This window comes from Rhinolophus sinicus, linkage group LG01 (genome assembly GCF_036562045.2).
Source record: "Rhinolophus sinicus isolate RSC01 linkage group LG01, ASM3656204v1, whole genome shotgun sequence".
Classification (NCBI taxonomy): domain Eukaryota; kingdom Metazoa; phylum Chordata; class Mammalia; order Chiroptera; family Rhinolophidae; genus Rhinolophus; species Rhinolophus sinicus.
In genome coordinates this window covers 199,713,198-199,740,097 of record NC_133751.1, presented here as the reverse complement: position 1 = coordinate 199,740,097, position 26,900 = coordinate 199,713,198, and the positions used below count along the sequence as shown (strand labels likewise).

Genomic DNA, 26,900 nt, shown 5'->3' with positions numbered 1-26,900 from the left:
ATTTTTGGATGTGTCTCCTTGGGCAAGAGCAACAAAATAGAAAACAAATGGGAGTACATTAGACCAAAAAGTTTTTGCACAGCAAAGGCAACCAAAATGAAAAGGCCACTGAATGGGGGAAGATGTTTGCAAATGATATATCTGATAAGGGATTAATATCCAAATATACAAACAACTCAACATCAAAAAACAAAACAATCCAATTCAAAAATGGGCAAAAAACCTCAAAAGACATTTCTCCAAAGAGGACATGCAGATGGCAAACAGACACATAAAAAGGTGCTCAACTTCACTAATCAGGGAAATGCAGGTAAAAACCACAATGATATCACCTCACACCTGCCAGAACAGCTGTCATCAAAAAGACAAGAAACAAGAGTTGGCAAGGATGTGGAGAAAAGGAACCCTTGTGCACTGTTGGTGGGATTGTAAATTGGTGCAGCCACAATGGAAAGTAATATGGAGGTTCCTCAAAAAATTAAAAATAGAACTACCACACAATTCAACAATTTCAGTCTGCATATTTATCCTAAGAAAACAAACAAACAAACAAAAACTAATTCAAAAAGATATATGCACCCTTATGTTCACTGCAGTATTATTTCCAAGAGCCGTGACATGGAAGCAACCTCAGTGTCCATCAATAGATGAATGGATAAAGAAGATGTATATACACTGGAATATTACTCAGCCATAAGAAGAATGAAGTCTTGCTATTTGCAACAACATGGATGAACCAAGAGGGTATTATGCTATGTGAAATAAGTCAGAGAAAGACAAATACTGTATCATTTCACTTATATGTGGAATCTAAACAAATGAACAAATGAAAGAAAGACTCATAGATACAGAGAACAAACTTATAGTTGCCAGGGGGCTGGGCAGTAGGTGGAATGGACAAAAAGGTGACAGGATTGACAGGTGCGAACTTCTAACATGAATAAGTCACGGGGACATAATGTGCAGCACAGGGAATATGGTTGATATCGCAGTAACTTTGTACAGTGACAAACGGTTACGAGACTGCTCATGGTGATCATTTCATAGGGTATATAAATGTCAAATCACTATTTTACACCTGAAACTAATATAATATTGTATGTCAACTGTACTTAAAAAGAGCTTCACATTCCAGAATGGACATGAGGCCAATGTTTTATTTACTCTCTTTAAAAAGTGCTGTAAGATAACTAAGGTTGTTTATACTTCAGAGAGAAGTACCCGATGCCATAAAAATTCACAATCTGTACATAGAACAAAGTGACTGGAAACTGGGACATTACCCAGGTCTTGTCCGTGGGCTTGTTCATTTCCTTGTACAAAAAGAAGAGAAAACCCACTGTAGAGCGGCTCTGTCCCTTCTGGACAGGAGGGAATCTCTGTGGTCTGACTGTGCCGGGTGAAAACAAAGCCTCTCATTGTTATCCTGGTTGCAGGTGGTCCAGTGTCTCCAGGTTTCCCCTTCAAACCTGGCGGTCCATCGAATCCAGGTGGACCTTTAAGAAACACATTATACATGGTACAACACAAACACAACCTCACATTTGTTTTATAGTACTAATTTAAATGTTTATGTCTGATAAGCTCCAAACCTAGAAGGAATCATAAAGAATAGTGGCTTATCAAATGGCCAAACTATATTATTCAGTGTTGATTAATGTCACACAATGCCCGTTTTTATAGATATTTGTGTATCTCCCATGATAAATTTTTTGAGATGAAGTCTTTATCTTTGTATTTCCTTGTGGTGCCTACACACTGGCCTGCTTCTGATAGGTCTTACGTGCATCTTTTAGGAATAAGTGAATATATCGTCCTATAATGTGGGGACCAAGAAATCAAATATCTACAATTTGAAAATCTCTTCAAGAAGATAAAAAATCACATGCGCTTTTAATAAATTCAATAAACATGGAAAACATTGCAAGTTCCTTTTAAAGATGCAAACTTCAAGAAAGTTTTTGATCAACTAGTAAGGCAAATAAGAAGAGAATACTTTTTTTTTACTATCATAAGTGTTAGTTTATATGTGTTAAAACCAAAGTAAGTAATTTTTTTACTTTGTTTTTTCTCTGCACTTGGAATAGGCTAATGAATACACATCTGTCTATTAAGGACCAGTGACCTACCCTTTCTCTCCTTTCTCCTTCTGTTCTCCCTTTCTTCATCAAATACCTATTATTTCTGATGCTGGCACAGGCTACCACCCCGTCACCCCTCATCCATTCCCACTGCCACTGCACCCTGACCCCCACCCCAATGTGATTTGGGTCATGGTCCTTTAAGTTTCCAAGGAAATGCAGAGAAGGCAGAGACTGCTGGATTGTTGGCCTCCCTAGTCATTGTTGCCCATGAACAACCATGTGGTGGAGTCAGGCTGTGACCTAGTTTGTGACCTTCCAACTTGGAAGTCAAACTTTTCACAAGGATTTGTTAAAGCACCAGTATTTTTTTTCAGTTTTCTCACCCATTCTTTCGGATCCTTGATTCATTCTTTGAAATTAAAAATAGGCCATGTCCACATTTGTCAAAGTCTCACGTCTTACTTGAAATGTCCAAAATTGCCATGTTTTTAATATATCAGATGGGGAAGGTGTCTTCACTGTTGCTAATATCTACCCTCATTTGAATGGGGCTCTAACTGGCTTCAAGCAGAAGATGCTTTCAGGTTTCTGCACAGGAATTGTGAAGTGATTAGCTAAGCATGACAGAAACCGGAGGTGAGCTGTTATGCAAAGATGCATGATCCTAGGATATTCTGCATTTCCAAGAAAGGCCAAGGAGTTTTCCGAGAAGTTTATACCAGTGCTGTCTGACTCTTGAATCCCTTTCTCATTCTTATGAGGCCTTTATAGCATTAGGACTAACTTAAGTCTATTTGCTAATCATTTTCACTACAATTTGCACTGTAGTACTCTTGCTCTTCTTGCTGTGGCCCCCTTCTGAAACTTCTGAAACACATAATTAACAGAATTATTAATAAGACTTGCTTTTCTTTACCACTATTTGAAGGAAAGCTGATTAACAGTGCTCTAAAGTACACTCGTGACAATACTAAATTTGAGTGATTATGCAATTGATATTATAGTTAATATAGGCATTATATTTTAATTTTTAAAGATTTAAATCTCTAGACTCCACAGTTTTATTGTAGTAGATCTGGGCATATGTCAGTAAATTGGGAAATCACATTAAGAATTTTTCTTATTTCAACAAAGTCAGCAATCCTAAAAAAGAAGATTTGGACATCTAGTTATTTTCTAGAAGGTGCTTCTGAAACTTTTGCAGAAGTTAGATTTTGACCCAGGTGAACATGTAACTCATGTTCAGGCTGAAATATTTAAGAGGCCTTTTTTTCAGGATACACATGAGCTGTAGTTAAGAATGGCATAAAAAAAAAAAAAAAAAAAAGAGGCATAGGTAAAAGATGGCTTTCCTAAATGAGGATACTAAGTTGCTCCTCTGTTCTTACCAAGATAATATTTTTCTATGTACTTATATACCACTTCTATAAGTTGATATTATTAACTAAGTGCTGCTATAAATAATTAAAAAGAGCACTGGTCTTTCTGAAAATAGAATCAGTGCTTCATTAGGTCTACTTCTCCTCAGCCTTAAAATCTGGAATACATTTGCCCAGTTAGGAGGTAGGAATGAGACAGGTTAGTTAGCATGTTACTAGTTAGACAGGAGGGTCTCTGGTGGAATAAGCAAAAAAAGCAGCCATATCCTGAAACTCCAGGTTCTGGAATGTTTCAAATCCCTTTTGGCCAACAAAGGAGCAGATCTAGTAGATAGGAATAGATTATTTCATTAATCCCTTCAGCATGGGCAAACAGGACAAACCTAATAGATGAATTCCATTAGAAGGCTCCAGCCCCCTTCCCCAAGCAGGCAGGGGAAAGTAAAAAAAAAAGCCTTTTGCCTTAGCTAGTGGGCTTCCCAGTTTCCGGTACCACTTCCTGCTCAGGAGCTGCAGCCTCTTCTCCTGCCTCTAATAAACTATCTTCCTTTACAACTTTTTGCCTCTCCCTGGTCCGTGTTTCCATTCTTCAGCTTCACGAGACACGATCCCGGCCCACACCCAGAAATTGCCGGCAGATCCTACATCAGGAAGAATGGTATATTACAGCAACTCCTGATTTTCATCTTCCAAGTGAATGTTTTGCCGTTGGTTTTTAGTCTAATCTGAACCACACACACTGGAAGACCTAGTTTACTCTTGTAGTCACATATTCAAACACAACTTCTCTGTCTGTTGAGACCTCGCTCCTTCAGCCATTAGCATACCTTTGTCTCCTTTACAACCTTTGTTGCCTTTTTCTCCAGGTGGTCCAGGAGTTCCTGGTTTTCCATCCTTGCCTGGTTTACCTCTTGGCCCACAGGGCCCTATGCAAAAATAAATAAATAAATAATAAATAAATAAATAAATAAATAAAATAATTGTATTGAATCGTTCACATAGGATAAAAGGTAGGGTGGCCTGCCATCCCAGCTTACCTGGGACTTCCCCAGTTTCAGCAATGTAAGTTTTGCAAACTGAGCAGACCCTCAGCCCCAGGGTCTTTTAAAATTGTGCTGCCATTTTAATTTATGCTGTTCCAGAATTCACTATGCCCTTGTATCAATCAAAGTAATATCCTTTTTATGTCCTTAGTGACTCATGCAAACTTAGAACATAACAATTCCATTCAGAAGTCTATTACAATATGCTACACCTATATACAGGGGGTAGTTCAATTTTCACATGCCAATATTTTGAAAATTTTCATAAAATTAGTCATACATTTGTATTTACTACTTTCCAAGTGCTGTACAAAGTGTTAGAAAAGTATAAATACAAAGCAATCAGGCTTATTCAGGCAATCAAATAGAAACAGAGCTCTAAGACTAATGACTGTCAGAGAAGACAGACACAATACTTATACCTTAATGAAAAAACCCATCAGTGCCCTGAAGTGTATTTGCTCAAGTTTATAGTATGCACAACAGCTTTCAATCTATTCAAAACGTCTTTCATTTGCTGGTCAAGAGTAACATGAGCTCAATTCTAAAACTGATTGTAAAACAACTCTATAATGTGTTACATTTTCTGTGACGTTATATCGCTTGCTGGTTTCACCACTTCCCAGTGATCCCTGTCAGTGCTGCCAGAACCATACCTAGGTTTCCCGGTGGTCCCGGTAGCCCAGGTTCTCCTTGCATCCCTGGTTCTCCAGGTTGGCCCGGTGGCCCTGGGCTTCCTGGAAGGGAGATGATCTTAAGCGTGCCTGGGTCTCCACGTGGTCCTATTGACGTGAACATAAGAAGATGGTGGCTTCACTGATGAGTTACCCTTTCTTCATGGACAGTAGTACTAACGAAATAATATTTACCTGGAGGTCCTTTTGGCCCAATTCGTCCTGGAGGTCCAATTGATCCCACAAATCCTGGATCACCCTTCTCTCCTTTAAAAAAAAAAAAAAAGATAATGTGATTCCCCTTAGAACAATGGGATTCCTGTTTCCTAGTTGTTCAGGTCAGTGATCAACTCAAAGGACAGATACTGGAAGTTATGACGAGGCCATGAGCTCTGTGACAGCCTGTAATTTCATTATATTTACATGGGTTTTGGCATTTCATTTGGATGCAATTGGTCATGTTTAATGTCTACTGAAAAATATATTCTAGAAGTAGGCATTGAGAACTTGGATTTTAGCATTGAGGAGGAAGAGTTCCTAAGAGTGCACTATTTAAGTTCAGAAACCAATTCAATTTAATATTTAAGGTAAAATACAAAGTGACATTAAAACCTATTTCCTGGTGAATTATATTGGTTGTCATAGTTATTTATTTTCTCAGCTTATTACTCTAGTTTTACGAATATCCTGGAGTTATTATGTTAGGAACTCTTCATGAGACATGTAGAATATCTATAGAATATCTGCTTTGATATAAACTATCAAAGTAAGATTTCTCTCCCAGTCTTTGACATGAATAAAAGATTACCAAGAACTATTGATTTGGAGAAATGCTCTCTTACAAAAATCTTGGAATAATGTAGACATTACATCTGATTACTTAGAAAGACTTTAATACTAAACATGATAGCCATAGAAGAAATAAAACAATTATATTACCGAAAGTTAACTGGCAACTACACTATAAAGTATCCACTTGATCAGAACTTGAGGAAGGTGTTAATATTTACTTATAGACACCAGAAGAAGCCTAAATATTTTTCCCTTTGGAAAAGAAAACTACTTTCTGAATAAAAAAGTGCAAACTCGTTAGTAGTGCCAACTAACGGATGGTCTTATTCTGAAATCTAAGAGTAATGGAATGTTTCAGGGAACATAGTTCAAGAGAACTGATTTTATGAATCTACCCTCTAAATATTTCACCAGAATGTGCAATGTTACTACTGTGAGGCTTGGGGAAGTGACAGGTGGTACACGAATTTCCCCCAGGCTGCCTGCCAGAGTTCACCTGCCGGGGTGCAGTGAGACTGCAAGAATCACTTGCTTTCGTTTATTCCTAGCTAATTTGCTCCGAGTAGAGGCAGTGGCTGAAAGCATTAGAAGGCTCTCTTTGAAGTCCTTATCTTCCCTCTTAGACCCGGGAGATTTCCTTTGTAAAGACTGGGCTTTGTTCACTTTGGCCACACTTCCTCTTTAGCATCTTACAGTCTATAATAGATGCTCTGCCATACAAAAAACAATACCAGAGGATTTAACCAGAAAAGGCAAAAAAATCCAATATTCAGAACCTTATTTAAGGTCATAGCACCTCTATGGGAGATTTGAGAATCATATTCTGAAACCTGAAGTTTATGTGTATGAACATTTGAACTTAAAAATCCCCAAAGTATTCTTGTTTTTCTGATTAAAAACATAATACACATGCACCATAAAAATGTAAATGCTTAAATCCGCATCTAAAAAATTTCCCTCTCCCATTAACCAACAGGCTGGTGACTATTGAGATTTTCAGCTTTTCAAAACTGTAGCACATGCACGAGGTAAAATAAGCAATTCAAAGCAGTACTGTTGATATTAACGCAGTTTCCCCAGCCCCCAACACGTCAGTGTTCTCCAAGGAAACCGCTTTAAACTGTTTCTGCTAGTTTTTCTATAGCTTCCATCTTCAAGGGATGGTTTTAAGTTTTAAGCCCCCCTGAGGTTGGGTGCTGGTGGAGTCTTCTTTCTTCACTCATGCTGAGGTCCATTTGTACTCCCCCCAACTGTCTGTGGTAACTGTAGGAGCTCAGTAAACATTTGTGTGCCCTGAAATATGAATCTTATTCATTGTTATCTGTATCCAAAGGGAAGCACAGAAAAACAGTACCTTTTATGCCTGGAAATCCTTGGAATCCAGGATCACCTCTGGACCCTGGCGGACCTGGGGGACCTGGTGCTCCCTATATGTTACACGAAAGACAGCAGAACCACAACTTTAAAAAAGTCACACTATTCGCTGCAATTTTTTAAAAAGCAAGTAGGATATACTATTATGTTGGGTAAGAATGAGCTTAACAGACATAGCTTTTACCTTCCAATCCAGCCTTTCTCTTCCTATAACTCTTCTGCCACCCAGACCTGTCCTTAGGACTATCATTTTCAAGAGAAAAGAAAACAACTACCCTTAAGCCTAAGAGCAATCACAACTTCTGATGCTAACGTAGGCTACATGAGCATTGGATATAACTGGACAGGAAGAACTGGCACCAGACTGCCCGAATGAAAATTATAATTTGTATTTGTAATTCTTGCAAAGACAGCAGAGCCATGCTGTGGGTGAATTGTAGCACCCACTGTCATTCTAACTAAGCTGGCGGGGTTATACATTACTCCTGGTCAGGGCGGTGGGAGAAGTAAAGTGTCCAGGGATGGGAGCAAGAAGGGGTTGTCAGGGAGTTCTGACATGTGCTTTTGGCAAGGATGCAGTAATCTGATGGGGAGGAGACGTGCCTCCTCATGAGGTTCACTCAAATTGCTCTTGTAGCCATGAGATGCTCAAGCAAGGATACAGGAGGAGAGGGGAGGGAGCAGGATTTCCAAAATGAGCCATATGTCAGAATGTGTGTTAAATCTACTCTTAAACTGTCTGTGTGAATTGAGACAGAATGTTAATACTTGGAAACAATGAACATGAAAAATGCCAAGAATAACAAGACTGGCCTTGAGCCAGCTGTCTTTGGAGCAAGAAGACCAAATGAAAAAGCAGTCCCATGGCTTGCAGAAGGTGGCATGAGGTTTAAAAAGGAGGGAGAGAAAACAGAACCCTCTGATCAAGGACTCCGAGGCTTCTGAGGTCTGGCTGTTCCCCAGAGGCAAAAGCAGCCACGGAGGATGGCTTGTGCCAGGCCCAGCCCTTGCGTAGGGGGGAGCTGTTCCATGCAAAGAGACAGCTAGTAAAGGCACCGAGCCAAGTTAGACATCCATCAAGAAGAATTATCTTTCAAGTTCAGAAGTAGAAGCCTAGCGTGACCTTAGGAGCCCCAGAAGATTTAAGTGAGATCACATTTCCAAACCAGACTTCCCAAACCCCAGTGTCCTTGGAAAGGCTTTTGATGTGATCATAGGATCAGTGTTTGCCACGTTCAAAGAATCATGGAGAACATGAGAAATACGTAAGACTGGAGATTGGCAAATATCTCATTGACAACAACAACAAAAGTTTTTAAAAGGTAGATTCTGGAAACCAAAATACCAAGAGATCTTAAGACAGTTTAACATGATTCCTGACAATAGCCATGCTAAAGTACCTCATGACCCATCACTGATGAAAATGCAGGACATCTATGACAAAACTGATTTCCTCATCGGTCTCCAAGAATTTGATGTAAACAGAGGAATCAGGCTTTTCCAATACGCTGTTAAGAGAAAGCTCAGGAAGATGGCCAAAGTGTTGAGTGAGAGGCTACGAGGTGAGAGATAGTCATAGGCTGAGAGCAAGAGCCTAAATGAACAAGATGACATCTAAGAAAGGTCAATGCGAAAGCTCGACATTTGAGTTGTAAATCAAAAAATGGACAAGGGATAATGGATAAAACTTAGTAGCAGCTCATGAGGAAAAGGCACACGGGCTTTCACTGACCATAAACTCAGTCTGTGATGACAGTATGGTGATGTGACAGCCAAACAGCCCAAGTAGGTTTTAGGTTGGGTTATAAAATGGTGATATTCAGGGTAGTAAGACTCTTCCGTCCTTTAGCTAGTTATTCCATGGTGTTCTGCGTTCTTACCCTGGAGGGTGTTCATCCCATAGCCTGCATTTTTAAGGGATAGATTGACAAACTAGGAGGTACAGAATAGATAAAAGATTACATTGAATTTGAAAAATACAAGTATGTATAGGGAGAAAATATTTGAAAGGAAATGGGCAGCCACTTACAATACTCGAAAGTATGTCATGGGGAGAAATAAAGAGACATTTAGGGGATGGCACAGATAACTTTGAAAGTGTATTAATAGAGAAAAGTTATGTTGTCATCTGGAGTGGTTCCAAACTTTTGAAGCTTCCATCACTGGAATTGTTCAGAGTCTAAAGAAGAAAAGGTCAGGAATGACATAGAGAAGAGTCCCCTATAAATCAAACTTTTAGAAACCCTTAGAGGCCAAATCTGTCCAACAATGAAGATTCTCTGACTCTTTGAACCTTCTGGACTTCGTCTTCCCTTGGGTGCACTGCACGGAAACATCACAAATGGGAAATTTGTGTTGCCTCTTGTACGTATCATCCCGGAAATTGATTTGGAAGAATATAAGAAGTCAAAATAATTGTCCACACTTACCATATGGCCCGGTGGCCCTGGGTCGCCTACAGTTCCCGCTGGACCTCTTGGGCCGGTCTTGCCCATGAATCCTTTGTCTCCTTTTATGCCTTTTACGGGAGTCCCTGGAGGTCCGGGGGGACCAGGCTCACCTGAATTCACAAAGAGCCTGTCAGTATTGCCAGTCAGGGAACTTGGCGGGTTCCGTCAGTAATTGTTTTGAAGGAAGTGCAAACCCTGCACCTTACCATTACCCGAACATTCTTTTCCTTTGGGAATGTGATGGGATTGAGGTAAAGATGGAATGAGATAATGCCAGAGAAGCACCTAGCATAAGGCAGGAACTGTTTCTCCCTGATGAAGGTCTGTTAGAGCAGGATCTGTGCCTACCTCAGTACCTGACACATGGCAGCAGCTCAATAAATATAGGTAAATGTATGCACCGCTCTCTTTTAGGCTCATTAGTTAGGTATTTGCTAATTTTTCAAACAGTCCACTCTGCCTCAAGAACACCAACAAAGGTTTAGATATGGGAAGATGGAAAAGACCAGAGGAAAAAAACAAGCAACAAGTCACATGAGGGGAAGGTTGAAAGTTTCTGATGTCAAACGTTATATTCCTTCTTTTATTTAAAAGCAGATCCTCTACCTGGGTTTCCTCTGGCACCTGGTGGACCTCGGTTTCCTTTCTGGCCCGGGATGATTGCACCTGGGCATCCTGGTGGCCCTGGGGGTCCTGCCACGCCAGTGGGTCCTTGCGGCCCAACATCTCCCACTGTCCCTTTCCTGCCAGGGAGGCCAGGCAAGCCCGGGTCTCCTCTGTCTCCTTTGGCTCCTGAAAAGCAAAAGGTTTGGTAAGTTTCAGTAATGCCTCTATCCTGGGAGTTATAGTGTGTGGTTATCTCTAATAACCACACAGTAGACACTTTGCTTAAACATGTCAAGATATATAAAATATATATAAAAATCTATATATATTTTAAGAAGCTGGTAAAAGAAATGTGGGTCTATAAGAATGGAGTCAAATTTCAGTTCTGCTTCCAACTAGCTATTTGATCTTGGCCAAGTCAATTCACTTTAAAGATTTCTTATATTTAAACCAAAGGTAACCTTATAAGGTAACAAAAATATTAGAGACTTAAATCATTTTAATTTATTAATATCAAAATAAAATATTTAATCCTACATTTTTATTATACATTTTGGATATAAAATATTTTAACTGAAGAAGTCAATTCTTCATCACATATTCTCTATTAGGTATATTTCTGATTCTAGTGCAAAACCAAGATTATTTTTGTATTTGTTTTCACTGTGGCATTATATAAAATCTCAGTTCAAACAAGTCCATAGGAATGAAAGATAGAAGCACACAGATTTTATGTCTTGCCATATTTGGATATTCTTAAATTGGAATAATCCAAAAAGTGTTGTTTCATCATAGACTATGACCTTTTTTGTTTAAGGAAACTAAGGACTTTGATTGTTCACCTTTAATTTTGTAATAGTCCTTCTTTGTGTTTTTTAAAATTAAGACACAGGTTTGAAAACCACAAAATTGTGCTGTTTTGATTAAAACCCTTTAAGCTATGAAAAAAAAATGAAGGTAATACCTGACTTAGCTCAGTTCTTTAGTGAGATAATATATGGAAAACTGAGATGAAAAAGCACAGTGTAAGCTCTGAAGTGTTCTACAAATGTAAGCCACAATGATTATTTGATGAACGGTTTTAAAATTAATATTTATTGCGGTGACACTGGTTAGTAAAGTTACATAGATTTCAGGTGTACAATTCTGTAATACATCATCTATATATCACATTTTGTGTTCACCACCTAGAATCAGTTCTCTTTCCATCACCATATATTTGATTGACATTTAATTACTGACAGTAGAGTGTAGAACGTGAGACTTCCTGACAATGATGTGTGCATTTGCAGTGTTGCCCAGCTAAATCCAGAAAAGGAACAACAAAGCCACAATCTCTGTTCTGTCTTCTGGTTACTTCTCCTGCAAAGTTCTAACACAAACACTACTCTGGAAGGGAGAAGTGTGGCAGGAGGTTTGGATTTACCTAAGAAGACCCCCAAAAGGTCAATATTTAATAATATTATTTTAATCTCCGAGAACCTTCAAGAAATTGTGCTTTGACATTCACAAATGGAAAACGTTGTATGGATTGAAAATAATTTCCCCCTCCTCTCTCCCATCTCTGTTATTCTAGAAACAGTAAATGGCACAAAAATAAGAGACAGATTGGAGGAAAAAGAAGGACAAGTGAGGATGAGGATAGTGGCACAGAGGAAGGGTTTGGGAAGTTGTGATGTGTGGAAGACAGAGTGATGCTGAAAATAAAATTGATGAATATTGACTATCTAGCCCTGTGTCTGTTGTGTTCTTTAGCTCTTTTATTCCTGTAATTTATGCTTTTAAATGACAGTGTTTAAATGATTTCAGCTTACTTCAAGCTGCAAAATGTGGTATTTGTACAACAGGGTTTAGCAATGGTCTGAGGTACCAAGATGCTGTTTTGGGTTGTATATTCCAAGTCCAATAAAATTCTTCCGTGTTTTATGATAGGATTTCTTTTTTAGGATTTGGGAGCATAAACTAGTTAAAATGATTCATACCTTCCAAGTCTCAATGTCTACTCCCTAATTAGTTATCCTAGAAGGATTGAGATGCATAATCATTTACTTATAGAATTCGGCGATTTGTTAATTTTTGAGGCTTTTTAAACCTAAGGTGTGATAATTTTATATCAAATTTTATTTCCAATTAAATGCTAGTGTTCTCATTCCAAATGGTTAAACTGTGAGCTCATCCCAGGGAAATGAACAGAAACTCTCCTTCTGGCCATAATTCTAAAACTAGACTATGCACTAGATTGGGAAATCCTTTATGCTTATGGGGGAGGGAGAAGTGTAAGAGACGTGGGGACATTGAGCTCCACCAAAAGGACTATCACATCATCCAGAAACAAACAGAAAATGACAGCTCTTGTCCACTTTCTCAGTCGAGCTGGCAGGTTAAGAGGAAATGCCTGCCCCTCTGAGTGTCTCAGTAGCATCACGCTACTCCTTGCGTATCCTTGTGAACTAATAAAATACTCCTACCCACAGGACCCATGGCTGAGAAGGTGCAAATAAGCTAGTGTTTCTTCTGGCAGGTTTCTCTACAAATTGGAAAAAGTGAAAAGAAGCTGCTCGTCTTACGAAACGCTGGCATGAGAAACCCAGAATTGCCGTTCGGCAAACAAAAAACCGTGTATATACTTTGAATGACATGTTCAATAAAGTGCCACGTCTGAGATGTTGAGCGAGTTCCTGGGTGGCCCTTTACAATCACTAGTGTGAACCCCCAGCTGGCTCTGGGGGTTGGAATCAGACCCAGGGAGATAACATGGTGGGGAAGGGGCAGCGTTATCACTGCATCTCGGAATAGCAGGGAGGGACGCTCGCTGACAAGCCAGACAATCCAACTTCATCCTTGCAGGAAGTTATGCATTTAAATCATACATTTAAACAAAGGCAAAGCAAATACATAAGAAGTCTTTTTATTTTTAAAGACTTTCATAGAAAGAAATTCCAAAATTGGGTCACAGTTTCTAATTCACTCACTTTGTTGTGATGGTAATAATAAAGCGTTTTTACTTGAATACTAAGAAGATAAACATCCTGCATTGCCATTGGGATTTATTTAATTCAATATTTCAGGCATATTAAATTAGACTCTGGCCTAGAAAATGTGTATCAAAAAGGACTACTCACCTGGAGCACCAGGTTTTCCTTTTGGGCCTGGAAATGCCCCCAGCAAACCTGAAAGAGGTAATATTGGCATATTAATATTTTATATGTGGTTAATTTCATTATATACATCATACAATTCATTCCGCTAGGTCAATTTCCCTTTGGCAACAGAAGGAAGTTTAATTATCACACTCCCAGAACACGTTAAACAGAGAAGACTTCTGTCAGAGAAGACTCTAGCGCAGAGAAGGATTCCAGTGTCACTAATTATTTCATGCAAAATAAAACTAGTGGATCCAAGATAATGAGCAAGTTGTACCTGGCTCTCCCTTTTCTCCTGCTGGTCCAGGAATTCCATCACACCCTTGGTTACCTCTCATACCCATTGGTCCGGGGTTTCCTGGGAATCCTGGAGGACCTGGGGAAAAAAAAAAAGTGCGATTCAAAGAGAGGACTTATTTCCTATCAATGGCCTAATGTACCAGTTGTGTGTAATTCTGGTAAAGGAGTTCATTTTTCAGAACTGTACTTATGTGAAGCTACATTCACAGTGAAAACTATGAACAGGTGAATACAATCATGAGGGGCATCACTTAGGAATGTCTAGGTCGGCAGATGGTTGAATTAGGTCTAAATACCTAACCTCACTTTTCTGCATTTCTGTCTGAGCACCGAGTAACTGGGATCTACCTTCTGTAGGGCAGTCATGGCTCAGAGATATGGGTATCAGAGTCCAAACTTAGGAGAAAACGTGCTCCCTCCAGAAAGGGAAATAGACAAAGTACAGAAGTGGAACCTGGAGGGCCTTTCGTTCCTGGAAAGCCTGGGAAGCCTTTGATTCCTTTAGACCCCAAATCGCCATCGGGACCCGGCTTTCCTATAAATGAAGAGACAGGGAAAGGGAAAAAGGACACCCAAAGATTAATGGTTACAACCAAGGCTGATATGGTCAGTTCTTACAGTCTTCTGTGCTCACGCCAGCCTGAAACACTCTCATCATCAGTCCCCTCAGGCTTTCCCCCCAGAGCAGCACAGTAGAAATGTGTCACATCAGTTTCAAAGGTATGCAGATACCAGCCACAGGGACCACTCAATATCTGATTTATTGCTTTAATTGGGAATTAATTGCAAATCCATCGAACCTTTCATTGTAAAGATGACTTAAATATTATCATTTTAAGTAAGACCCAAAGTTACAACCCAGTAGCTTAACAGTTTTTCAAAATAAAACAAAACCTGAATTATAAGCAAATGAGAAAGAAAGCCAACATTCAACCTTGAAACATGCCAGCCAAAAATCACAACAGTGTTATGGGCAGAATTGTGTTGCTTCGTAATGCATATGCGGAAGTCCTAACCCCCAATGTCTCAGTATATCAGAGTATTTGGAGACAGTGTCTTTAAAGAAGCAAGTAAGGTAAAATGAGGTCATTGGGTTGGGCTCTAATCCAATATGACTGGTGTTCTTCTAAGAAGAGGAAATTTGGACACCGACAGAGGACAGACACAGTGAGAAGGAGGTCAACCCTGCCGATACCTAGATCTCAAACTTCCAGGCTCCAGAATTGTGAGAAAATCAATTTCTGTTGTTTAAGCCACCCCGTCTGTATTATCTGTTATGGAAGCCCTAGAAAACTAATATGACTATAATAAGACTGGGCAATGAACTAACGTGTTGTGTCTTTAGGCTGAATTCATCGAGGCTGCGCTTCACAGGTTTTATTTACAGGTGCATGTTTTTAGATTTCAGTCCACCAAACTGGCTGATCAGTAAAAATAAGGCTCCTCTGGGTTAATTTGCTGTTTCTTAGTGTCTTAGAACTTGATAATCAAAACTGAATAAAAGCAATTGTAGTACAAAAGCCTAAATAGCTTTTTTGCCAACAGAGATGATTCGAGGATGTGAGAGCCCTGCTAAGTGTCATGTTTCCAGCTTTCAGAGTTGTGAAGTCAGTGCTCACCTGGGTGGCCGGGACTTCCGGGACTTCCAGGGATTCCATCAGGTCCAGGAGGCCCGGGATATCCAGGTGGGCCGGGGGGCCCTCTTTCTCCTTTCTGTCCCATGTCACCTGGCAATCCTGGTTCTCCCTTAAATTCAGTCAAATACCTTTAAAATTCTTATATATGCAGGATATGTCATCAGAATGAAGTATAAACTATATTTGTTTGCATTTACTTATTATTCTTCTTCAGTTAGTTAGCAATTTATATTAAGTGTCTGCTATGTGCCAGCACTGTGATAGGGGCTGGGAACAGGATGGCTGCATGATCTGTGGGGCCCAGTGCAACATGCCCTTTAAAAGGCAGTTCCCTTTTTAAAAATTTTTAAGCAATTCAAGACAGCAACAGCAGAGTGTTCAACCAAGCATGGAGTCCTTCTCAGCGCCCAATCTCTGTGGCTGCACAAGTCGCATGTCCATGAAGCTGGCTCTCACCAGGAATATAATAGTAACCATATACAGATATGTCATATATATATATATATATATATATACAGTCCCTGCCTTCACAGAGCTTTAGAGACCAGTGGGGAGATAGTTAAATAATCACACAAATGTATAATTTCAAATTGTGATGATTAACTCTGGGGTAAGAAAGAAATAGACCAAATGAATATATGTCCTACAAATACCATGCATACTGATAAATTTTGTCAATCACATGTAAAAAAAAACCACTTCAATGATTTAATATTCATTAAAACTGTATTTCAGTTTTATGATAAGCCAGCACACAGGGATTTGATGGAGACTTACAAAATCTCCACAGAAGCTGATTAAAATAGACTACTCTATTACTATCATTTGCCAGCATGGCAAAACCAGCTTATTCTGTGTTCAATGCACAGTTCTGAAAATGACTATTGTGGTTACCTACGAAAATCCTAAATATAAATAAAGCTATTAATTGACTGAATGTGAATTAAGTATAAAATGATTCCTCACTAAGAAAATATCTCAATGGAGGCTCTCCCTGGTTTTCTGAGGACCTGGTCTAAAAATAGAGGGCAAAGGAAATTTATTTGTGCTCCAGGTAATAAAGAGTTATTTCCTTGGGTCTGCGTGGCTTCCAAACATTTTCTGTCCTGTTGTTTCTAGCAATTACTGATGGAGGAGAGCATTATTGGTGGAAATCTTAGGAGAGGTTTTTTATTGGCTCATAACAGTCAGGGAAAATGCCCCCTGGGTAACAAGTTTTATATTTTTTGGAGTCATATATTCTTGAATGTCTGATAAAAAATACAGACTCTCCTCTACAAAAATTGGCATTTATTTTACATTCAATTTCAGGAGATCAGTAGGCTTCTTAGGGTCCTATAGACTTCTTTAGTGAGTCCACGGAATCCCATGTTAAAACTCCTGCTTATGGGAACTTCTATTTAATTATTCTCTAGTGGTCTAGCTCTGCTGTACACAAAAAAGTTGGAAGGAAATAAACCTAAAAACAACAACTGAGCCCCACTGAAACATTTGGTTGCTGCTTGCTACAACAAGCTAGCAAGGGCTGTGAAATGCAACCTCTAGTTAACAACACAAGTACTGAGCACATTGACACAAGATAAAATTCTGTGTAATGAAGTGAAAATACTTAAAGTTTTGAAACAACTAAGATACATGACTTTGTACCTTAGGATTTTGTCTGCTTTTTAATGATGCTCTACAGTTATTTTACAGCTTTTATTACAATTTAATAAAGTCAAGTGTTTTATATTACAATTTTTGGAAATTTAGTTTTATAAGTCTGTGTGAGATGAGTACATAGCAAAGACTGGCTCCTTTGCATGGCAGGAAGAACAAACACTGCCATGTCAGATTGTGTGGGCCTCTGATCATTGCCTCCTTCTGGCAGCACACTCAAATTGCAGGGACAGTTATGAGACATTCCTTGGGAGCTGAAACTGGGGAGAATAAACTCAGAAGCTGACAGCTATGTGACAGGCATCCTCAGTTGTGGAGATAGGATTAGAAAACAAACAAACACAAATAACTACCTGAAAATACAATCATATTTTCAATTTTCCCTGCCCACATCGAATCCATATATACTTGTTGATATTTAAAGGGACTCACTTCACCATTAAAATGCAAATAGTTCAGTAGCTTATATACCTTTGGTCCTGGTGGTCCTGGCCTGGTACCTATAGAATAACCTGGTTCTCCCTTATCTCCTTGGAGACCATGAAGTCCAGGGAGGCCTGGTCTTCCAGGTAGACCTGGGAGTCCCAAAGTTCCCTTCTCTCCTTTAGAACCTGAAATTAGGAAAAGAAATCAGGTAAGATAGATAAACACAGGAATGTTGAAGTGTTCTACTTTTGGTCTTTACACACACCACCTTTTTCTTAGGAAGGTGGTTTTTTGGAATCACTAATACATCAGGTAGTCATAATGGATGAGTTTTACACAATACAGAGATTTCTTTTGTTCTTGTTGCACATAGTACATTTGTCTAAAAGCAAATTTAGCTGCATCACACCAACTTTCTACCAAATGGAAATACAAAACAAAAAACAACACAGAAAATCTAGAACTGGGACCCATTGTGAGCTTGTAGGCTCATAAAAGGACCTTATACATTACCTGGCAGCCCCATGTTCCCCATGCTTCCTGGCAGGCCATGTGGCCCAGGTTCTCCAGGATTCCCAGTGCTACCTGGATCTCCTCTGGGTCCTTGAGAACAAATACATAGTATTATGCCTTGCTTAGGCCCTGGACACAGTAGGTGCTTAATAAATATTTGTTGCTTGCATGAATGAATGCATCCAGAGCTGCCTGACCAGCTGGTTTAAGTACTTTTTAGCTGCCTTTTTACCTTCATATAAGGAGGGGACTGAAGACCCAGAAAATGTAAAAGTAGAGAAAGTTAGATTCTTATCAGCAGGCCTGGATTTCAAACACCAAAATCATCCTAGGACCAGGGCCTACGATCATATAGTAATAAATGTCTACATTCAGTACTGAAATTTTATCGCCATGTAATATATTTTGTCACTGATTTGATTATAGAGAACAGGGAACAACTTTAATTGTTCAAAAAATTAGTTTGCAAACTCCATAACTTGTTTACAAAAAGAGGCAAATTTGAAAAACTCTAAAGCATTATCTGATTTTCGTCTACGTGTGATATTGTGAATATTTTTTAGTTAATACAAGCTGACTGCAAACACATTTATTTTCGTTTAATTTAGAAACAAATTTCTGTTGGAGCTGAAGTCACATTTGACCCAGTAAGTCTAGAAACATTTTTGTTACATTTAGATCTAGGCAAACTTAAACGCTGATAGTTCTATTAGAGAATCATCTATACCTGGTGGTCCCGGTAGTCCAGGTGGCCCTTCGTGTCCTTTTAAACCAGGTAACCCTAGGGTGCCTTTGTATCCTTTCTCACCAGGCATTCCTGCAAATCCTAAAGTTAAAAACCATGTGTTAAAAACGCAGGTTATAATTTTATCAGAGTTATCTAAGTCCTGATTAAAATTGATGAGATATTATTGTAATACAGGATAGTGTATTTGTTAAGAGCATGGGCAAACGTGAACTTATATCTTTTTAAAAAGAGGATTAAATGAGATAATATATACAAAGCATCAGCACAGTGGCTGGCATGAGTTAATTCTCAAAGAAAACTAGGAACTATCATCATAGTAACACTTTAAACAAACCCAGCAAGAATTTGTGGCCTACATATAGCTTCTCTTTTAATTTTTAATTTTAGTAATGACAGAGGACCATACTACACTATATTCGTCTAGACTACCTCCTTCTCAATCCATTTATTATAATTGTCATTCATTAAGTATTAGTATAGGACAGATATTATTTTCTTTTATTCATGAGCCTTCCCAGATTGGATGAAGAGGTGAGAAAATTGACTCTAAGAAGACAGTGGGCTAATCTGGAGTCACACCATCCATGTGTGGTAATGTGGGGAATTGGAACCCAGTTCTGCAGTTGGGGAAGCTCACAAACTTCCCACAACACCATCCTACTTGTGTAAAGCACGGCTTTGATCACATTATTTTCCTGCTCAAAAATATTCCTTGAATCTCTCTAAATGATGAACTACAGTATAAAGCATGAACTTCTTCCACTGGCATTTGAAGCATTCTCCCATCTGTGGATGGGCTGGCCTTGTGCATTTTCTCAAGCAGACCCACTTCCCTTAGCTATTTCCTGGTTACATATTTACTCGTTCCCATATGGAGTGAGTGTCTAATCAATAGACAGGTCTTATGCTGAGTACTGGAGACATAAATCATGTCCCCTTCCCCCAAGTTTTTAGTGTTTCACTAAAATGGGGAGATAACCAAGTAAACAATTGCCGTCCAGTGTGATAAGTTCTGTAACAGAGTTGGGCACAATATGCTACAGGAAAGAATTTCTGGAAGAGGACTATTTTTTTTAGCTCAATCTTGAAGACTGAGTGGGATCCAGTTGGGTGAAAAAAGCATGGAATGGGATAGGATCCCCAGGCAAGAAAAAAGCATGTGCGAAGGAGTGGTGAATACCAGGCAGTTAGGTTATTTTCTTTCATAATCTTTGTTTTTTCCATTTATGTGATTTATCATAATCTAAAAATACATATTATTTAGTTGGCAAACTACCTACTGCCTGTAGGCCGAATCTGGCTTGGCGTTGTATGGCTAGAGAGCTAAGGATGGCTTTTACATTTTTAAAGGGCTGTAACCAAATAAGCAGAGAAACAAACACTAAAGAAGATTATTCATAGGGACCATATATGGTCCAGAAAGCCTAACATATTTACTACCTGGCCCTATACAGAAAATGTTTATGAATCCATTAATGTCTCTTTCTCCCCACTGAACTGTAACTTTTCTCATGACAGGATACTCCCTCTGCTCTGTTTACCTCTGTGTCTTCAGGACAGAGTAAAATGCCTAGTTAATAGGGACTAAAAAATAATTATTGAACAAATAAATGTGCTGTGGCTGGAGAGGTAGGCAAAGTGCAAGTGATAAACTCATATGCCAACCGACAAAGTTTGAATTCTTAAAGCGTGGGGAGCCTCGGTAAGATTTTAAGCCAAGAGTATTATTTGCTTATCTGACTCCTACTCATAATTTCAATCCTCTTTCCCGGGGCCTCTCCGACTACCTTGGTTGCTGTGTTTTCTGCTTCCCTCACCTCCCACCGGACTCACTGTCAGTGGTACCTGTCAGCACAGGGAGTATGGATTCTGTACCAACCATTTCAGTGTAAGTCCCCATCTCTGCCACTTCGTATGAGCGCAGCATTAATTTGACCTCTCCATTCTCTATCTGCAAAATGGGATGCTAGCAATAACCTACTCCTAGGGGTATTGTAAGGATTAAATGAGTCAATGTTTGTAATACTTAGAACAGTACCTGCACGTGGTAGGTGCTACACAGGTCTTTGTTAAAAACACACAACAGTACTAATTTCCACCTTGTAGTATTCGTTATCTTTTCATACATATGCCCACGTCTCCTGTGCAGGCTCCTTTAGGAGATGACAGTTGTGCTTACCTGTACCTCCAGCATCTCATCCATTTGCAGTGGATGTCTTTAAGCCAGAAATTCCGTTGAAAAAAAATGGATCGTATTGAAATTAGAGAGGACTAGATAATATGATCTTTTTGTTGTTATTGTTTAATCTCTGCTCCTTGGTTATGCATTTGAAAAGCCAAAAGAAAACATTCAGGACAGCTTCCAAGCATATTGAACTTTGGGTGAGTAAAAGAATTCTGATACAAGCATAGAAATAGCATGTGTTCTTCCATACTTTACAAAAGGAATTCTTTAATTGTAAATTAGTATCTGTTGTGCATTCATGATGTTAGATCCAAATTTTAATTTGTGTAGGCACAGACACGCTATTCATAATTTTTCAAAATGTTTTTAACACTATCTAAATCATCTAGACTAGCCCAGTGAAGCAGTGTCTATGCAGGTAGTTTATGAGGACTGGACATTTGTGGCAGTATTTTTTTCTTTTCCACATCGTGGCTGAGATCGGTTTTTGCAGTTTTATGAAATTCATATTTTCTATTTCATTGCAAAAAATGTAGTGCAATCTCCTGTTTGACCTAGAACTAAACTATCTCTTTGACACCAGATTAAATAGGAACTACCCAAAAGACCTTTACTTGTTAATTTTCCTTATGGAAAAAAAAAACTTTCTATGAATTTATTTTTCCAATGATTATACATTTTTTTAAGTTGGCAAATTAGTTGGATTCAATTACTCTCCAGATCCTGGTCAGATATCACTTCTGTGAAGTCCTTCCTAGTTCTGGGAAAGACAACTATTCAGTCTTTCTAGTGTGTTTTACAGCACACTGTAGAATTTTTAGGAAAATCTTTACTTGGACTATAAATCCTTATGTGTCAAGCATATAAATATTTGTTGAATACAATTTCACTTTTCAAAATTTATTACAAATTAGTCAAAACTTGATAGGGTTTTGCAACTGCAAACACATTTTCCTTTTATTCTTCCATGCTACGACAGTTTGTTCTGTAAACATTTCATTTTACACAGAAATTCTGTTTTTCTAAAATTAATTAGGATTAAAATTGGTCAAGGAGACCATAAGTCAGGCTTTCTTAAAATTTGATTTTACATTGGTTGTATTGATCATGTAACAAAAACTGTCAGAGAAAGGGCTCAAATAACTTGAAATAATTTGATTGGGTTTGAATTTTAGTCTGGTAGTTATAGCTGACAACAGCACTCTGAAGCATTAATTTTCAATTAAAACATACTTTCTTTTTAGTTATTATTCTGCAAAGGGTTTTGAGCACAAGAAGTAGTTTTTAGATACAATGATAAAAATTCAAAAAAAAAAAAAAAAATTCATCCCGAAAGCTGATGGAATAAAGTGGAATCTGGTGTGGAGGTTTCTTTTCCAGTCAGGGAAGCTTTTTACATGGCATTTCTTAAGGGTTTGATTTTCTATGTACGTGGCAAAAATGGGCTTTGAGGGTGTATAATTTAAAATTGACTAGTGACAATTTAAATACAGCAGACCACCATGCAGAATTAACTGAGAAATAAAACGTTATGCCTTAAAGAGGCAGCATATTATCGTCCAAGGCACTCAAGACCCAGTTCTAATCCAGGCTTGGGCCACCAACTGGCTGTGTGACTGCGGGCAGTTAAATTAAACTGTCCCCACTGTCCTCATCTGCCAACGAAGAAGACTGGCCCGGATAAGTCTCAGTCTCAGAATCAGCTCTCATGTTCTGGTTCTAAACGTAAGGCCATCTGTACCTTTGAGGCCTGGCTCTCCTTTGTCCCCCAGTAAGTGGGATATTTGAGAAGGCCCGGGAATTCCTTTCGCTCCTTCTTCCCCCTTGGCTCCTGGGGCTCCTCTCTTACCCTTTGTTCCTGGAATTCCAAAGCTACCTATAAGACAGGAGGAACAACAGCAATTCCTCAATTCTTTAAGTAATTCCTAAGGATCCAAAAGGTAACAGCGCTTACCATAAAACACAACAAAACAAATAAGCCAAAAAGGTTAACAGTGCTGAGAACTTGATCAATGGTTCCCCAATCAGGCAGCCACATGAGGGTAGCATATAAGCCTGCAAGGAGAAAATACGATCCCATTCAAATGAAAAACAAGGCATACAGAAAAGAGCAAAATCAAATACGTGGTTCTCTCAGAACTATTTCCCCCTCAAAGAATACAATATAATTTATTTTGCTGTTAAATGAATGAACATTGTTCATGCCCCCTAATAGCTGGAAAGAGCTTCCGTCACTTACCCTTCTGGCCCGGGGTGCCTGGGTTCCCGGGAGGCCCTGGAAGGCCAATGTTTCCAGGAAAGCCCATCATCCCAGTCGATCCTTTTTCACCTATGGAAACAAAGCAAAACAAAGCAGCACATGTTGTGCGGAATGAGGAAAGCAAATACTCCAGCTAATAAAATAAATTACAATTAGAAGGGCGATTGGGAGTTAAAGAAATGGTTTCTGTAAATAGGAAAATAACCATATTTGTCTAGGAGGTGGGTTAGTAAACGGTCTTTATTACATGGCGTATAAGTCATTGGTAGCAAATCACATTTGTGGATAAGAATAGAATATGTTGCAGTTTTGGATCATTCCCTCCTTCCAATCCCTGACTAATAATAGCTTTCTCTTATACTCCCTTATTTTATTAGGTTGGTGCAAAAGTAGTTGCAGTTTTTGTAATTATTTTTAACCTTTTAAATCGCAATTAGTTTTGAACCAACCTAATATTTTCTTTATAGCAGTTGCCTAGAGCCTAACTTAGTTTTTAAGTGTGTTTGTTACTGTCTCCCCCACTGCCGGAGGTGGGGTCTCGTCCATTGATGTGTCTCTATGGCTGGCACATGATAGTATCTCAGTGATATGAATGAAAGAATAATTTCCAGATTAAGTTGTTATTCTGGGCTCTTCTTTGGAGGAAAGATCAGGGAGATTCTTATGCATGAGGAGACTGTTGGAATATTCTTCCCAAACATACAAGCTATAAAAATAGTGATGAAATAAAAAGTATTATAAGGGAATACTAGGAACAACTAACTACATGCCAGCAAATCACATAATGTAGACAAAATGGACAAATTCCCAGAGGGCACAGACTACCAAAACCGACTCAAGAAGAAACAGAAAATCTGAGCAAACCCATAACAAGTGATGCAATTGAATTAGTAATTTACAAACTTCCCACAAAGAAAAGCCTAGACCCAGATGACTCCACTGTTGAATTGTACTGAATGTTTAAAGAATATCCATCTTCACAAATTCTTCTAGGAAATACAAGAGGAAGAAACACTATGTCTTGTTCTATGAGGCCAGCATTACTCTGTTACAAAAACCAGGCATAGACATCATAAGAAAACAGACCAGTATCCCTTATGATTATTGATGTAAAAAATCTCAACAATCAAAATACTAGCAAATATATTTTAGTAGTAATAGATAAAAAAGATTACATAAATGATCACATCCTAGGACATTGTGAAATGTGATCACCCTGTCACCCCTATGACCTTGCCTGCTGGCCACTTGCAAATCATTCAGAAGAAAAAATACTTATACTAACTGAAAGAGAAGCATAGAAGCAAAAGCCTATGCCTATGCCCGGTTTATAGAGCCACCTAAAAAGGAAAATATGGGAGAAGATAGTAGAAGAAAAATAAAAGCATAAAAAAGGATACCTGGTGGCCCTACAAATCCTGGATTTCCTGGATATCCTTTTTGACCAGGTGGTCCCATGTCACCTTGATGACCTGGTTTTCCTGGTGGTCCAGGTTCTCCAGGAATTCCTGGCCTATCCAAGCCCGGAATACCTGGGTCTCCCTTTAGCCCAGTTTCTCCTCTTCTGCCTATATTTGAATGAGTGAATGAATGAATGAATGAATGAATAAACACAAGTACACTCCCCAACTCCAGAAATATTTTGTGGCTGTAAATATGTAGCTGTATGATTTTGAGCAAACCACCTACTTATCGGATTGACTGATTTATGTCCCCTTCTATAAAATTTTTAAGATCCCTTCTGGCTTTAACATTCTCTGTTTCATGGCTCATGCAGTAATAAAAATGTAGAATTTGGATCTGTTATGACTGTGGCTCTGTCTTTAACTTGTAGGAAACATTCAGAGCCACTCACATAGAGCGAGCCACCAGATGCTTCTGGAAACAAGAGAACCACTACAATTACCATTTTGGCCACAAACTTGTTTGTGAACACATAAGCAGTATCGTAGTCATAGGCATTAGCTGAGTCCTGGAGGGTTTTTCCCCAGTAATAATAGAGCACAGATCTGGTTGAGAGCAGCCAAAAAGATACAGTAAGTTTCCCATTGTCTGCACCATCTAGTCCACATAATTTAGATTTATTTTTGTACCTTTCTTTTAGGATGCTTTAAAACAATCAACTACATATTTTAGTTTGTAACTTGTTAAACAGGTATTTTTTTAATACATTCACTTTATTTTCATAATAAGGATAAATTTGTCACTTTAGTATACTTATAAAGGTAAAACATTTTTTGAGAGTTTTTATGTAATATATATACATATTCAGTGTTCATATTTTCTTGCATACAAGGCACAATCCAACTTATTATGTTAACTTCAGGTCTCTTAATCTACAGGGTGGTACTCACTGCAACAAATCCATGACAACCAAGTTTATACTTCTGAAGTACCATTTTCCACTGAACAGTGGTCAGGACTTGTTGCTGGACAGCTCCGAGGTTAAACAGCAAAGCGTAAAGCAGGAGTCCCATACAGTGACTAGTTTTGAATCCCTGCTCCTACCTTGTTGCCCTTTCAGTCCATTTAAGCCTGGAAGTCCTTGGGCTCCCCTGGGACCCTCTGTGCAGCTTCCTGGGAGTCCGTTTTCTCCAGGTGGTCCAGGCTGCCCTGGATCCCCTGCAAAACAGAGTCCAAGAATATATTCAGGTGCCAAAAGCCAAGGTCCTAGTATTGCTATCCCAAGAACTCTTCTGTAATTTCTCCCCCTAAATCGGACCAACATGTAATACCATTAATATGTCTAAGAGGAAACTGTTTAAGAAGCAAAGAAGGAAGAAGGAAGGAAACACGGAGCAAAGGTAAGGCAACAATGTTGAATGGACAAATAATTAGGCCCCACAGCGTCTCGTATTTATTGATCTAGAGCTTCGTTTGAGAAGAATTCGTCATCCCTACATATTCAACTTGCTGCATTTCAGCTGAGCTCATAATGGAGAAAAGTAATCGCACTTGCTATGGTACCTTGTGGTCCATCAAGCCCTCCAGTTCCTGGAATTCCAGGGAGACCGGGAAATCCAGGGAGTCCAATTTCTCCATTTTCCCCAGAATTGCCTCTTTCTCCTGGAAAACCTGGTGTTCCTGGTTCTCCAGGCATGGCTAGTCCTGGTTCTCCCTATAGCACAGAAATTATGTTAGTTTTACTACGTAATGCTTCCAAATCCTTATTGACTATTGATTGACGGGTCTTTGGGGCTATTTATTATACTTGAAAATAATATTTTCATTGTAGAGCTCCTAAGTCTCTTTTGACAGTCACCACCATTCCATCAACTTTCCTTTTTCCACTCTAGCTGCTGACTTTTCTATAAAATTATACTGAATTCTTTAGAGCCTCCACTTTTTCAGAATATTGTGGAATTTTCTGTAAACAATCTAGATGTCTCTTCTTTTGATAGTCTTTTTCTCATAACTGTCCATGTTTCTTCCAAGAGTTCTCCCCTTTAAAATATTATGAATGTTTCTGAAGATTAAGGAAGGAATAGAGAAGCAAACCTGTCTCCTAACACCTTTTATTTTCCTTTCTAAAAGGGAGGGATGATTCCAGAAACTTTAAACGAATGCACTATCTTTATCATCTACCAATAGTTTGATAATTTGTCCACACAAAGCATCCTGATTGGC

General features: G+C 38.8%; 1 protein-coding gene across 2 annotated transcripts in view; it reads right to left on the bottom strand.

Annotated features, from left to right (window-relative positions):
• COL4A3 (collagen type IV alpha 3 chain) overlaps positions 1 to 26,900 on the bottom strand; it is a 149,232-nt gene that overhangs the window by 9,339 nt on the left and 112,993 nt on the right. The window contains exons 30-48 of one of the 2 annotated variants that reach the window (XM_074314144.1): positions 26,241 to 26,391; positions 25,782 to 25,895; positions 24,674 to 24,841; positions 23,253 to 23,342; positions 22,755 to 22,889; positions 18,808 to 18,906; positions 18,081 to 18,170; positions 17,613 to 17,752; positions 15,465 to 15,591; positions 14,300 to 14,380; positions 13,823 to 13,921; positions 13,525 to 13,572; positions 10,403 to 10,588; positions 9,776 to 9,906; positions 7,327 to 7,399; positions 5,376 to 5,447; positions 5,163 to 5,288; positions 4,291 to 4,389; positions 1,284 to 1,496 (exon numbers count right to left, since the gene is read on the bottom strand). In XM_074314144.1, coding sequence (XP_074170245.1) covers positions 1,284 to 1,496; positions 4,291 to 4,389; positions 5,163 to 5,288; positions 5,376 to 5,447; positions 7,327 to 7,399; positions 9,776 to 9,906; positions 10,403 to 10,588; positions 13,525 to 13,572; positions 13,823 to 13,921; positions 14,300 to 14,380; positions 15,465 to 15,591; positions 17,613 to 17,752; positions 18,081 to 18,170; positions 18,808 to 18,906; positions 22,755 to 22,889; positions 23,253 to 23,342; positions 24,674 to 24,841; positions 25,782 to 25,895; positions 26,241 to 26,391 — 2,242 coding nt within the window. Of the gene's footprint in view, positions 1 to 1,283; positions 1,497 to 4,290; positions 4,390 to 5,162; positions 5,289 to 5,375; positions 5,448 to 7,326; positions 7,400 to 9,775; positions 9,907 to 10,402; positions 10,589 to 13,524; positions 13,573 to 13,822; positions 13,922 to 14,299; positions 14,381 to 15,464; positions 15,592 to 17,612; positions 17,753 to 18,080; positions 18,171 to 18,807; positions 18,907 to 22,754; positions 22,890 to 23,252; positions 23,343 to 24,673; positions 24,842 to 25,781; positions 25,896 to 26,240; positions 26,392 to 26,900 lie in introns of those variants that run through there. The other variant, XR_012490019.1, reaches the window with a different exon arrangement.